The sequence below is a fragment of the Staurois parvus genome, unplaced genomic scaffold (genome assembly GCF_062004578.1).
Source record: "Staurois parvus isolate SC_StPar_1 unplaced genomic scaffold, SC_StPar_1.0 ptg000395l, whole genome shotgun sequence".
NCBI classification, from domain to species: Eukaryota; Metazoa; Chordata; class Amphibia; order Anura; family Ranidae; genus Staurois; species Staurois parvus.
The window spans coordinates 821,754-834,970 of NW_028318191.1; the positions used below are offsets into that span (position 1 = coordinate 821,754).

Consider the following 13,217-nt stretch of genomic DNA (forward strand, 5'->3'; position numbering starts at 1 on the left):
CAAATGACTCACATTTTCTTCCAAAACACTAATCATAGCAGTAAATACCCAATGGCATGCATGCTACTTCAGCAATGAACAATCGATTATCAGTCAGGAATTGACCCTCCATGTTCAACAAAAGTCAACTCATGTTGCAATATTCTGCAGTTATAAAAAAAAAAAAAAAAAACCCTTTCTAAAAACTGTGAATTGGGGTTGATTTACTAAAGGCAAATAATCTGTGCACTTCTAGTGCAGTTGCTCTACATTTGAGGGGAAGCTCTGCTGATTTCTATCATCCAATCATGTGCAAGCAAAGATGCTGCATTTTGTTTTTTTTTTCTCTTCCTTGCATGCGATTGTGTATTCTTTACAAAGTGAATTTACCTAAATTTACTAAGCTCTGTAGCAACTGCACTTGCAGCACACAGTACATTTGCCTTCAGTAAATCAACCCCATTGTCTCATGCCATTGATCATTGTGGTCTGTCAGCAGAGGATTCTCTGTTGTCAGAATACAAAATATAATTGTGCTAGTTTGATTATACAATTCTTCTTTTTACATTTTGGATTTTTTTTTAAAATCCCTCTGCCAACTGAAAAACAAATTCTTATGGAGCCTGCTTAAACTAAATATTAAGCATAAAAATATGTATGTGTGTGTTTGTATTCAATATTTTTATAAAATAATAAAGTTGATTGCATCTCTACAAAAATTGATTGAAACAGCGTTTGAAACGATTACCTCAGCAAGAACCAGCCAAAATTATGATCCATCTATGGGCAGGCTAGTTGTACTAAAGTCAATATATCGATTAACTTTGGTACAGCCAGCCTGTCAGGCTTTTTTCATGTGATCACCGTCAGTGACTATAACTGCAAGCAGTGATCATTGTATTCTGATGGTGGAGAAACCTCTTGCTGTCAGAACACAATAGCACAGTGTGAGGGATTCCCCCATTAACACTGAAGGTGCTGATGGGGGAATCAAGCGAATATGCGGAAATTGCATAATCTATGGCTTGCTTTACTCCCAGAGAAATCTCGATGACAAAAGAAAAATCTCTTCAGTTTCTGCAGGGTAAGGAGGATTGTGGAGTGTGCTTTCGGCATTGTTGCAAATAAATCGCAAATCATTCACAAGCCTATTATTTGAAAATAAAAAATACATGTCAAGTGTTTAAGGCAGCACTTATCCTTCATAATTTTGTGCGGTAAAATGATGGTGTTATTTTGAGGACTCATTGGTCTACGAATTAGCACCTGTGGAATAGCCTACTGTGTGTTGTCCAACACAAGCTTTTACAATAAGATAATTTGCTGATTATTTTGTGTCCCCTGCTGTAGAACATTTTTCCTGTTCTCTTTATGAATATATCTGTTATCTGAAATTGAAAAAACTGTTGTGTCTAACAGACATTTTTGATGTTTGCTCGCTTATTTAAAAAAAAAAAAAAAAAAAAAAAAAATCAGATTTGGTCTAATGCAATACAAGTTAGCACCACTAGATGGTGCTAAATTTTAAATACACTACACAGAAGCAACATAGTATGCAATATCAGAAAATGTTCTAACACTGCACCTGGCATGATTGCATTAACACAGAAAATTGCATTTATGATTCAAATTTTGCAATGAGAACACTGATAGACACTTATTACAAACATCAGCATGTACACAAGTGAATACAAGCACACTGGGATGGGACATACCTAGGCACAATATTGATAACAATGTAAGTTAGAATTGATATGTTGGGAGGAAACTTACTTTTGTTCTCTTTTTGTGAACTTAAGATGGTTCCAATCTTGGAGTACCTCAGAACCAAAGTGCTTCCCAGGTGTTTGCCTTTTTAAATTGTATTTGCAGAATTTGCATCACTAGGGCCATATAATTCAAGATGCCCACGGACCACATTGATAAACTTCTCTGGCTCCACGGCGACGTGTCCAGCCTGTCTCTCCCATTCTCTATAGCCCTCTTTTGCTTCAGTTTTTTTTCCCACAGCAAAAAAAAAAAAAAATTCCTGACTCCCAGCATGAGTCTGTTAAACATGGACATGTGTCTGAAAAGTGCATTTAAAAATTTGTTTTTGGTGTGTTTTTGATGTGTTCCCACAGACTTCAACGGATTGTGCATTTTTGAAACAGGACACCAATGATGTAGCTTTGCAGTACCTTTTTCATGTGTTTTTGTCCTGCTGGAGAAGTGTGTTTTAGCACTAAAAAAGTACACCAGTGTGAACAAGTCCTTAGAACTCCACTGGAGAAGCAATGAAGCCACTGTTGGACAGCAGCATTGTCAGTTTGGGGAGAGGGCATTGTTAGATGCCCTAGTAGATATCCACTTGATAACCAGTGATGCTGGACTTCAAGTGGTTACACCAGGATGATGTCCGCAGCTGCAGGCATCATCTCACTACTGTTTGGCCTATACTCAAATAATGTGAAGTAGCAAACTTCAGGTCATGAGCAGTAACTCTAGCACCAGACGTCCTCTGTAAATCTAAAGTGGTAACCTGTAAAAAAAACTGGGTATTATCCAAATTTAAAAAAGTGTATTTTTTCCCCCAAAAAATGTGTTGGGAAAACTGTTGCGCAAATATGGTGTGACATAAAAAATTGCAACACCCACCAATTTATTCTCTAAGACCTCCACTTAAAAAAAAAAAAAAAAGTTTGTTCAAGAAATTTTCTAGCAAAAATGACTGATTGTTACATGTAAACAAAGAGTGCCAGAAAAGGCCTAGTCTTCAAGTAGGTACAGACAGACATGACTAACAAATTAAAGCTGAATTCCAGCTAACTCGGATCACTAACTGGTTTTCTTTTGGGATAAAGGTTTTACATAAATGAATAAAATGCCAATAAAAACCATTGCAAGCAACCATTGTCAGTGTTAAATGATTTGTCTCAACTGTCTAATTACCAATTTTTCAAAACAACTTGGTCTGTTAAAGGAAGTTTAAAAATAACAGACTTACTGACTGGATCAACAAGTGGGAATAAAGGGAAAAAAGCTGACAAAACTAGTGTGGCCACCACATCTCAATCCCAATTTGTATGCTGCAATATACATTATTATTAAATACCATTTTAATTAATATATTTGTATTTAAGAGTACGACTATGTGTGAGGGCCGTGTTTACCCACATGGGGATGCACAGATGTTCCGTGCATCCCCCTGCAGACAGTTCCATTCATGTCAATTGGGATGTAGTGTTTGCACAAACACAGCCACTGCTCCTAATCTGACAGCAATGTGGGTGTGGGTCCCTGAACACAAAAACAGTGTGTGTTTAGGTACCCAGACCCCTACAGATGTCAGACTGGATGGAGTGGTGTCCGTACACAGGATATATGAAAACCTGTGCATCACAGTGTGGTCAAACACACGAGTGTGCACCTAAAGTGGTTGTAAACATCAGACACGAAAACTGAACAAAGCACATATTTCTATAGCGTTTACTTGCCTCTTTCCAAAGCACAAAGTATAATTTCTGACACATTTCCTGACACCGAGAGCTAAAAAGGTGACCGGGGAGAGACCTCCATTACACAGCCTATGACTGACAGCCTAAACTCTGTTCCTATGTGCTATGTGAAGGGGGTGCACCCCTTCTCTCCAATCAGTTCTCAGAACTCTTGTACAATCTGTAACTGCAGCTCCCCACCCCCTGCTTTGCGAGTATGAAAAACCCTTTTAAATGTCTGCAAATAAATATGTACAACGTATGTAATTTCATCTCTGTGTATTACCTGAGGCCAGTCACTTCACTGGGTATAGGTAAGGGTTTACAACCACTTTAAGTACGTCTGTGTGAATGATGCCAAAGTTTAATACAGAAACATTTCATAGACAATAAGGAGCAAAAAACATACACTTTATTTAAATATTTTTAAATAACACAAGGCAAACAAAAACTGTTCAATGAAAAGTAAATACATAGTAAAATATAACAATCCACAACATTGCACTACTGATGCAAAACATGGTGCTGGTGGGAGCAATCAATAGCTATTATGCAAAGTACAGCTGTGCTTTGCACTTGGCAAATATACAGGTTTGTTATATAGGTGGCATGGGTCCATGTACAATTTGTCTACGTACCCTTCAAATTCTCTTCTGACAGGAGGGCATAGGGAAGGCAAGCATGCTCAGTATGGAGCCTCCGATAAAGTGACACTTGTTACATTGTCTATAATGAATAAAGTAAACAATCTCTTTAAGCTTTTTGTTCATTATGTTATAATCTCAGGTCACTGTGTCCAACAAGAAAAGAGACTAAAGAACTGGTTGTGGTCTCAAAGCAGCTAAGTTATGAAAAACATAAGAAACTGAAGAAAACAAAATGTTATGCAGCAGAGATTAACACTACAAGATAAACAAAACAAAGCAATTTTCCAACGAAAAGTATAAAGTGTTGACATTTTGCAGTATTTACCGTGTAGTTATATACTGTATTTGTAATTACCAGGATAAAGATGTCCATATGAAGACTATATAGTGTTTTCAGCTTAATAATGTAAGTACCATACTACACCTGTGTCCAACTTAAACAATAATGAACTGAAAATAGAAAGGTGAATTGTAAGTAATAGGTCCTTGTTCAATATCTCTAGGAAACAGCCAAAGAAACTGTGTTTAACTACTATTTCAGAGAGGTTACCTAGTTAACCCATTTGCACATCAGCAATTCCATCTATTGTCACGAGTACCACAACCTTTGTTGCACTTAATTTTAGTGACTTGGATCTCAGCTAGGAAACAGATTTAGAAACTATAGTGCAGAGAACTAAGGTTGCTGTAACTGTGTGTCTACTGTGGGGGGCTCAAATGGATTCTCAGAACTGCTCTCCATGGTAAGCAAGACCAAGACAGCAAAAGCTACCAAAACAAAAATAGCGATCCGAAGAGGAACAGAGATCAGGCATTGTGGCTTTTTTTCTTCCCATATTCCTTTAGACTGTTCTTTCATCTTGGCTCTCATGACAATGTCATCATACTGGAAGTGAATGGGGCGACCAGCTGCACCTTTGATTGGCTTCCTACGAGTAGCACTAAAAGGAAACAAAAGACGGAAAAAAAAGGTAATGTTTTTTCAAAGTATTTCCAAATGACAAATGGATAAAAACCACACCTATGAAACCAAAAATCTATAAAAGACCATTTTATTCAACTCGAAGACCAGATTGCTTAAAAATGTCAACAAGCTGTAACCATCATGCTGTTGTCCAACCGTGTAGGTACAAATTATTCAGATATATGGAGTTGAGCAGGCTGGGGCTTGGAAAGCACTGACGATACTGGACAAAGCCGGGTAGTGTGACCTATGATTCTTATGTTAAAAGTGACAAATTATTGAAAGAAGCAGTTCAGTATGACATAGGCCAGCTAGTGTTTTCAGAAGGAGAGTGTTTCAGTACCAGCTTTCTCTCATGACAAGTTTATTTTCACCTTTACCCTAACCCTTATCATGCCACCTAATTTAACACTATAACGAACCTTTAAAGGGAATATGTTGGGATAGTCAAAGCCATTGCATACTTATGTGTAATCTCGAAGGTTTTCATGCCTATTCTAACTACAATTACTTACAGTGGAATTTTAGTCAGAAAATTAAGTCCTGCTAGATCACTTCATGCTGGCCCCTTTGCAGGTATAGCTATGTAAAAGATTAAAAATAAGTGCCTATACTGTATAAAATCCAGTTATACATGGTTTCAGTTTGCTCTGCACATGCTCAGATGCTCTGTATTTTTAGGCGCTGTGCTGAAAATGTAGAGGCTGATCTGTTGACAGCCTAAAGATTTAATGCTGCTCAATACTTTGGGCTTCAGCAAAATGGCAGCCTTCTGCAAGAAGAAACAGGAGCAATGCTAGAGACAATTTACAGCACACACTTATTTTAGTAGCATGTTTATTAATGAGGTTGTACTGTATGTTTCTTGCTAAAAAACAGTTTTCTAACTAAAAAGTGCTTATGGGTAAAGCTCCACTTTAACTGCTTGCCAATCTGCCACAGTACATATACTGCAGCGGGGAAGCAGCTAGAAGCACCACAACGTACTGGTACGTTGCTGCCTGCTTCCAGGCACGCCCCCCTGTTTTGATAAACACAGGATTCTGAACAGAGGGAACTAATGCTTTGTTTCAGAAAACAAAAAAACAAAATCAATGTTTAGTAAAAAGCAGCACACAGTACACACGTTAACCCCTTCCCAGCCAGTGTCAAAAGTACGACAGTGTATATTATTAGCACTGATCACAGTATTAGTGTCTCTGGAGATGTCAGTGTCAATTAGTTCCCACAAAGTGTCAGTTAGTGTCAGATTGCCCGTAAACACAAACAATGGCAGATACCACTTTTCTATCCAGACTGGTTCCCTTTAAAACACTTATAAACTTTGTTCCCCACTTAAAGCGGTAGTAAACCACAGGTAAAAAAAAACAAACATAAAAAAAATCCCCTGCAAGGAAATGTCGTAATGTGCTAGTATGCATCACATACTAGCACATTATGAAGGACTTATCATAAAACGAAGCACCGCTGCAGAGGTTTCCATCTTCACCCAGTCTTCCATCCGGGTTCGTGAGCTCCGGCTGTCTGACTGGTCAAGCCACGATGTCACTCCCGACTGGTCCTGGGCCATGGTACAGTACTCTGAAGGAACGGCAAGGCTATGCCACTCCTTCAGAGTGCATGCACTGGACCTAAAAAGGAGCGAATATCTCCTTAGCAGTGCACATTTAGAAGATATTCATTTACCTGCAGGTATAGTGGATATAAAAAATGTACACACCCCTGTTAAAATGTCAAGTTTCTGTCATGTGAAAAATGAGACAAAGAAATCATTTCAGAACTTTTTCCACCTTTAATGTAACCTATAAACTGTACAACTCAATTGAACAACAAACTGAAATCTTTTAGGTGGAAGTAAAGATAAAAAAACTAAAATAATATAGTTGCATATGAAGTGTGCACACCCTTAAACTAATAAATTGTTGAAGCACCTTTTGATTTTATTATAACACTCAGTCTTTTTGGGTATGAGTCTATCAGCATGGCACCTCTTGACTTGGCAGTATTTGCCCACTCTTCCTTGCAAAAACACTCCAAATCTGTCAGATTGCGAGGGCATCTCCTGTGCACAGCCCTCTTCAGATCACCCAACAGATTTTCATTCGGATTCAGGTCTGAGCTCTGGTTGGGCCATTCCAAAATGTAATGCTTCTGGTGAAGCCATTCATTTGTTGATTTGGATGTATGCTTTGGGTCGTTATGCTGAAAGATGAAGTTCCTCTTCCTGTTCAGCTTTCTAGCAGAAGCCTGAAGGTTTTGTGCCAATATTGACGGGTATTTGGAACTGTTCGTAATTCTCTTTACCCTGACTAAGGCCCCAGTTCCAGCTGAAGAAAAACAGCTATCACCATGCTTCACTGTGGGTATGGTGTTCTTTTGGTAATGTGCAGTGTTGTTTTTGCACCAAACATATATCTTTTGGAATTATGGCCAAAACGTTCAACCTTGGTTTCGTCAGTCCATAACACAATTTCCCACATGCTTTTGGGAGACTTCAGATGCGTTTTTGTAAAATTTAGCCGGGCTTGGAATTTTTTCTTCATAAGAAAAGGCTTCCATCTTGCCACTCTACCCCATAGCCCAGACATGAAGAATATGGGAGATTATTGTCACATGTACCACACAGCCAGTACTTGCCAGATTATTCCTGCAGCTCCTTTAATGTTACTGTAGGCCTCTTGACAGCCTACCAGACCAGCCTTCTTCTTGTCTTTTCATCAATTTTGGAGGGACGTCCAGTTCTTGGTAATGTCACTGGTGCACCATAATTTCTTCAGTTGATGGGAACTGTCTTCACTGTGTTCCATGGCATATCTAATGCCTTGGAAATTCTTTTGTACTCTTTTCCTAACTGATACCTTTTAACAATGAGATCCCTCTGATGCTTTAGAAGCTCTTTGCGGACCATGGCTCTTGCTGTAGGATGCAACTAAGAAAATGTCAGGAAAGACCTACTAGAACAGCTGAATTTTATTTGGGGTTAATCAGAGGCACTTTAAATGATGGCAGGTGTGTACTGACTCCTATTTAACATGATTTTGAATGTGATTGCTTAATTCTAAACACAGCTACATACCCAGTTATAAGAGGAGGGTGTGCACACTTATGCAACCACATTATTTTAGGTTTACTTTCCCCCTAAAAGATTTCAGTTTGTTTTTCAATTGAGTTGTAAATTTTATAGGTCACATTAAAAGGTGGAAAAAGTTCTGAAATGATTTATTTGTCACATTCTTTTACATCACAGAAACCTGACATTTTAACAGGGGTGTGTAGACTTTTTATATCCACTGTACGCTTTATTATAAGCTTACCTGTAGGTAAAATTAAAAAAAAAAAAGAAAACACAAAAAAGTTTACTACCACTTTAACATGAACCTACAGTGGTAGTAAACTTTTAATAAACCCAAAAGCGAATATTTTCTATAGGAAAATGGCAATCGATCGCACTCAGGACGCTAACTCACTGTAATAAAAAATAAAGCAGAAGCCGAGGAGAGAAGACGGTCACCATGATAACATGTTTCAGGGACTTGCCCCTTCCTCAGATCAACATGTTATCATGATGACTGGCTTCTCTCCTTTGGTTTGACGTGGTTTGAGTGCTCCCATAGGCTTCCAGTTTGCCCTCCGCAACCCTTGTTTGGGTGGTCTCTTGCCAGGTGTATGACATTACAACTGGATCTGGGACACGTGACTTGGCGGCCACACCATCTTAGTGATCCCACCGGCTGCTATCCACACACTCCTACCATTGTCCTGAGACCTACTGTTGGGTCTGACTCCAGGATCATGTGCCATCCTCCAGCTTCTGGGAATATGTGTTTCTCCTCTCCACTGGCTTGGTGATGCATTAGTCAGGGCACTCCTACATACCATGCTTTTTAACCCAGCATTAAAGTGAATTTCGATTTTATCTGTTTTTGGGCTTGTGATCCTATTGATTTCCACAGGGTTGGGAGCGCTCCTTTATTTGATTTGTGCTCATGTCTCATTGCTGGAGCTGCCCAGGCTGTGCTTATCCACATATCCCCTGGAACCTCATTGTGCTTGATATTTCCACTTTGTATTAGTTTTCTTTATTAGGCTTTCTTTCCTTTATTTTTACCTGGTGATCTGGCCAGTAAAGTCTGTTTTTCAACAGAACAAGGTGTCCTGCAGATGTTGCAGTTGGAGGGTTGAGACAAACCATTTACAGCAGAACTAAAGTTCCACTGTAAGAAACAGTGAGCAAGCAGGAGTTTATTGCAGAAGAGACATGCACCATCTCTTCTGCAATAAAATGTCCCTACCCGCCTGCTGTCTTTTCTGGCACTGTAAACTGAGCTGCGCATATGCCAGGCTGATACTTGAGTGCTGGGATGACTAGGAGTGACATCCCCCACTGGCCAATAAACAGGCCTGAAGACCAGCACTCAGCAGAAGATTCTGGCACAAGTGAGAGACTGTTGGACATGTAAGTAGTCACCCTTAGTTCTGCTTTAACACTGGCAGGGGTGCGTACAGTGATCAACTGTTATTTATGTAAAACCTTTATTCCAAAAGGAAGAAAACTGTTGCTATCAGAAATGTGGCCACCACATCTAAGGATTAGTAAGCTGCAATATAATAAATTTTAGTCTTGGGCTTAATACCACCTTCATTGGTGTTCACCCAGGATGCTGAGATAGAGAGAAATTACACTTATTTTGGGTTAAGACTCATACACACTATAGAAGAATTATAGCTACTTTTTATGAGAAGTTCTTTCTCTCCTTTTAGAACATACTATACATGTATCTGAGGGGGGAATATGCAACTTGTTCCAGCACATATTCCCCTCATCCCCCATTCCTCAATGACAGTGAGAGGCGGTTCCTCTTCCCCACAGCCAGTCATATTCAAAATTGGCACAGATGTGTCTGCACAACCACATCACTCATACACAGGGATCTGCCATTGTGGCAGACGGCTTGTAGTTCTCAGTGAACTGAGAAGACACTGATGAGCAATCTTGCAGTCAATTCACAAGTCCTCCAGATTTCCAACAGAAAGGCCATATGGAGGTATGAGCAGAAAGCTGGAGGACCTGTCTGCAGCAGCCTGGCAATGCACCCACAATCAACTGATCGAACAGTGATTGATCATTGTGACAGCTACCTCCAGTATTGAGGCAAAGTACAGGAGTTATTTCATGTAGGATTGCTGCACAGATCAGAAAAAAAAGGCAGAAAGAACACTAAAATTCACCTGAGCCAGCCCCACCCCTCCAAAGCCCAGCACTCCAGTGAGAGTTGGGGGGGTTGGGGGGCAGAGCAGAGAGTCAGAGACTGACAGTCATGGCTGTCTGCTCAGAGAGAAGGGGGACAACTGAGGATCTGCAGTGTTTGATCGCTCAGTTCTCACTGCAGAGCTGGCGGAGGACAGATGCAGCATAGATTCAATCCTGCATCCACCTAGGCGAGTAAAATACTGGGAGCTTTTAAAACAGCAGTAGTGTTAGCTGTATAAAGTCACGTTGAAAATTTTTAAGCATTTAGTTGCGTTTTTTTTTTTTTTAAACACACAAAAATTTTTTTTGTATAAAATTTCTGCTCAAATAAAGACCCTAAAATGCCAGTTTGCCACGTTTTACCGTGTTTTTCTGCGTTTACCAGCATTAGAGTGTTTTTACAGCTAAACAATTCCTCCAGAAACCCACTAGTTCTGAGTTTTTTTTTCCAGCCAAAAATGCTGATTAAAGCCTATGGACACATAGGATAACATACTGGGAAGTTTACTGGCTGTAGAAAAAAAAAAAAAAACACCAAAAAGCCAAAAACAGCAGCTGCAAAAACGTCCAGTATGCATGAGGACTAAATGATTTTTTTTTTTAAAGTCCACACGTTTATTTTAAAATTCCATGGTACTTTTCACATTTTTACATACTTTAATATTTTTCGGTTCACCAAAAAAGAAGTGTTTGTTTTTGACTCAGCCAAAAGGTTTTAAAGAATAAAAACATTCTGACAACATTTTTTACATTAAGCTGATCCCTTTTACAAGTACAGCATAACAATAACTGAAAGGACTATTTTTTGCTACCTTCAAAAGGTAACATTATATACTTATTGGTCAGTCTGGAGAGATGGTAGTGTTAGGCAGGCCATAAATTATACATTTTTTTTTTTGTTCAACCAGTGGAATGGATGAAAAAACAAAAATGTGGTGATTCTCCCATTCACTGCTTATGGGGGAATCACTCTTGCTGAGCTATTGTGTTCTCATGGCTGTGATCAGAGTGATATAGCTGGTGGCACGGACCATTTGGAAAAAATCTGATAGGGCGGTTGTACAGAAGTTGATTGATAGACTTTAACCACTTGAGTCCCTAGTTCTATATAAAAACAGCACAGTACCCATTCTCAGTGGCTCCTACAGGTTCCAGTGGGGGAGCATGAACCTGTAGGAGCCACTGACACCTCCAGCACTAAGCTTAGCTCAGAAGCTGAAACGATCAGCTCCTGGGCTTCTGATGATTACAGGAAAATGCTTTATTTCCTCATTTTATTTTTAAAAAAAAGGAAATAGTGTATTTAAATTTGCTTCCAAAAATTCTCAAAAAAATTATTTGTAATCTATTAGGGTATACTACAAATGCAAAATGGTATAATGTGCAGAAGGAGATATGGCCACCAACCAACCACTCAGTGTCTGCTACCCGCTCTGTTGATCCCTCCACTGGCTTCCACTCATTCAACGAATTAAATTGAAGATACTAACAACAACTTACAAAGCCATCTACAACTTGGCCCCCAGCTGCATCAGTAACCTTGTCACCTTGTCCTCCCAAGGCCTCCAGTTCCCTTGTCACTTCCTCCCATGCTCGCCTCCAGGACTTCTACAGATCCTCTCTTCCATCCTCTGGAACTCCCTATCCCAACCCCAATCTGCCCGACTATCTCCTACCCTGTCCACTTTGAGATGATCACTAAAAACTCATGTCTTCAGAGAGGCCTAGCCTGGTTTTCTCCATCAGCCCATCCCCCACAGTTATTACCTTTTCTATCTCTTGACCCACCCTCTAGATTGTAAGCTCAAACAAGAAGGGCCCTCGGTTTCCTCCTATATTAAATTGTATTGTAATTTGTACTGTCTGCCCTTATGTTGTAAAGCGCTGCACAAACTGTTGGCGCTATATAAATCCTGCATAATAATAATAACCAAAAAAAAAAATGTTCTGCGACGCAAAGGGGTTTAGGGAGAATAAGGCCTGGACATGCAAGTGGTTAAGTTCATTAGCTATAGTCAAAAAAATCATAAAAACCTATAAACCTGCCATAGTAGCCCTTTCTTTACACATTTCAAGGTTAAAAAACGTCCGGCAGGAGTTTAACAAACAATTATTCCTAACAAGCAATACATTTTTTTGCATTTCAATGGTTTTTATCAACTTTTTAAACGTTTTAACAAAGAAGGACATGAGCAAAAGACACGCCCACACAGGGGCTCTCAATGGCACATTAAAAATAAGAGAACAACGTTATAACACCAGCATTGCAGAAGGCGCGCCCACGCAGGGGCTATCAATGGCACATAAAATACAAAAACAGCGATATAACACCAACAGAAACTCAAACCATATGCAAAGATCTATCGCCTCACAGAAATCAAACAACAATAAAGAGGGAAAAAAAAAAAAAAAAGGAGTAGAGAAGGAAGAAGACAAGACCAGAAGCAGGGGTCTGGGAACGCCAACCCCGAACTGCATCATACACCCAGACTAGCCCGTGGGGGAACGTGGGAAAAGCATGTCAACCAAGGCTCCCATATTTTCAAAAATTTCTGTTGGGAGTCATTACGGATAATCGACATCTGTTCATTGAGCATCAAAGTGGTCATACAGCACCCCCTGAAGAGGGACATGTGACGATCGCACGTCAGATCCCTGACCTTCTCACCAAACTCATGACCGAAGGACTAGCCAATCTAAAACTGCGATGTCACGTGCGTAACAATGCCACACCCAGCTGCCCCCTGCACAACGATTTTCCAGCTCACTGGACCACAAATCGATGTAGCGGCAGCCGAGCGCGATTGTTACTGGGTAAGGTTAATTACGCAATTAACCCTTCACACTGCCCCCACCTCCTTTTTGTACAGAGAAAGAGGAAACTCGGCAATATCAGCAAT

The 13,217-nt window shown here is 39.7% G+C and overlaps 1 protein-coding gene across 6 annotated transcripts in view; it reads right to left on the reverse strand.

The window, feature by feature from the left end:
* Positions 1-3,849: 3,849 nt before the first annotated feature.
* The window catches only part of LEMD1 (LEM domain containing 1), a 201,257-nt gene continuing 191,889 nt past the window's right edge, over positions 3,850-13,217 (reverse strand). For all 6 annotated transcript variants that reach the window (XM_089686357.1, XM_089686358.1, XM_089686356.1 and 3 more), the window contains one exon: positions 3,850-5,043. In XM_089686357.1, the coding sequence (XP_089542483.1) occupies positions 4,779-5,043 (265 nt within the window). In that variant the 3' untranslated portion in view covers positions 3,850-4,778. The remainder of the gene's footprint in view (positions 5,044-13,217) is intronic.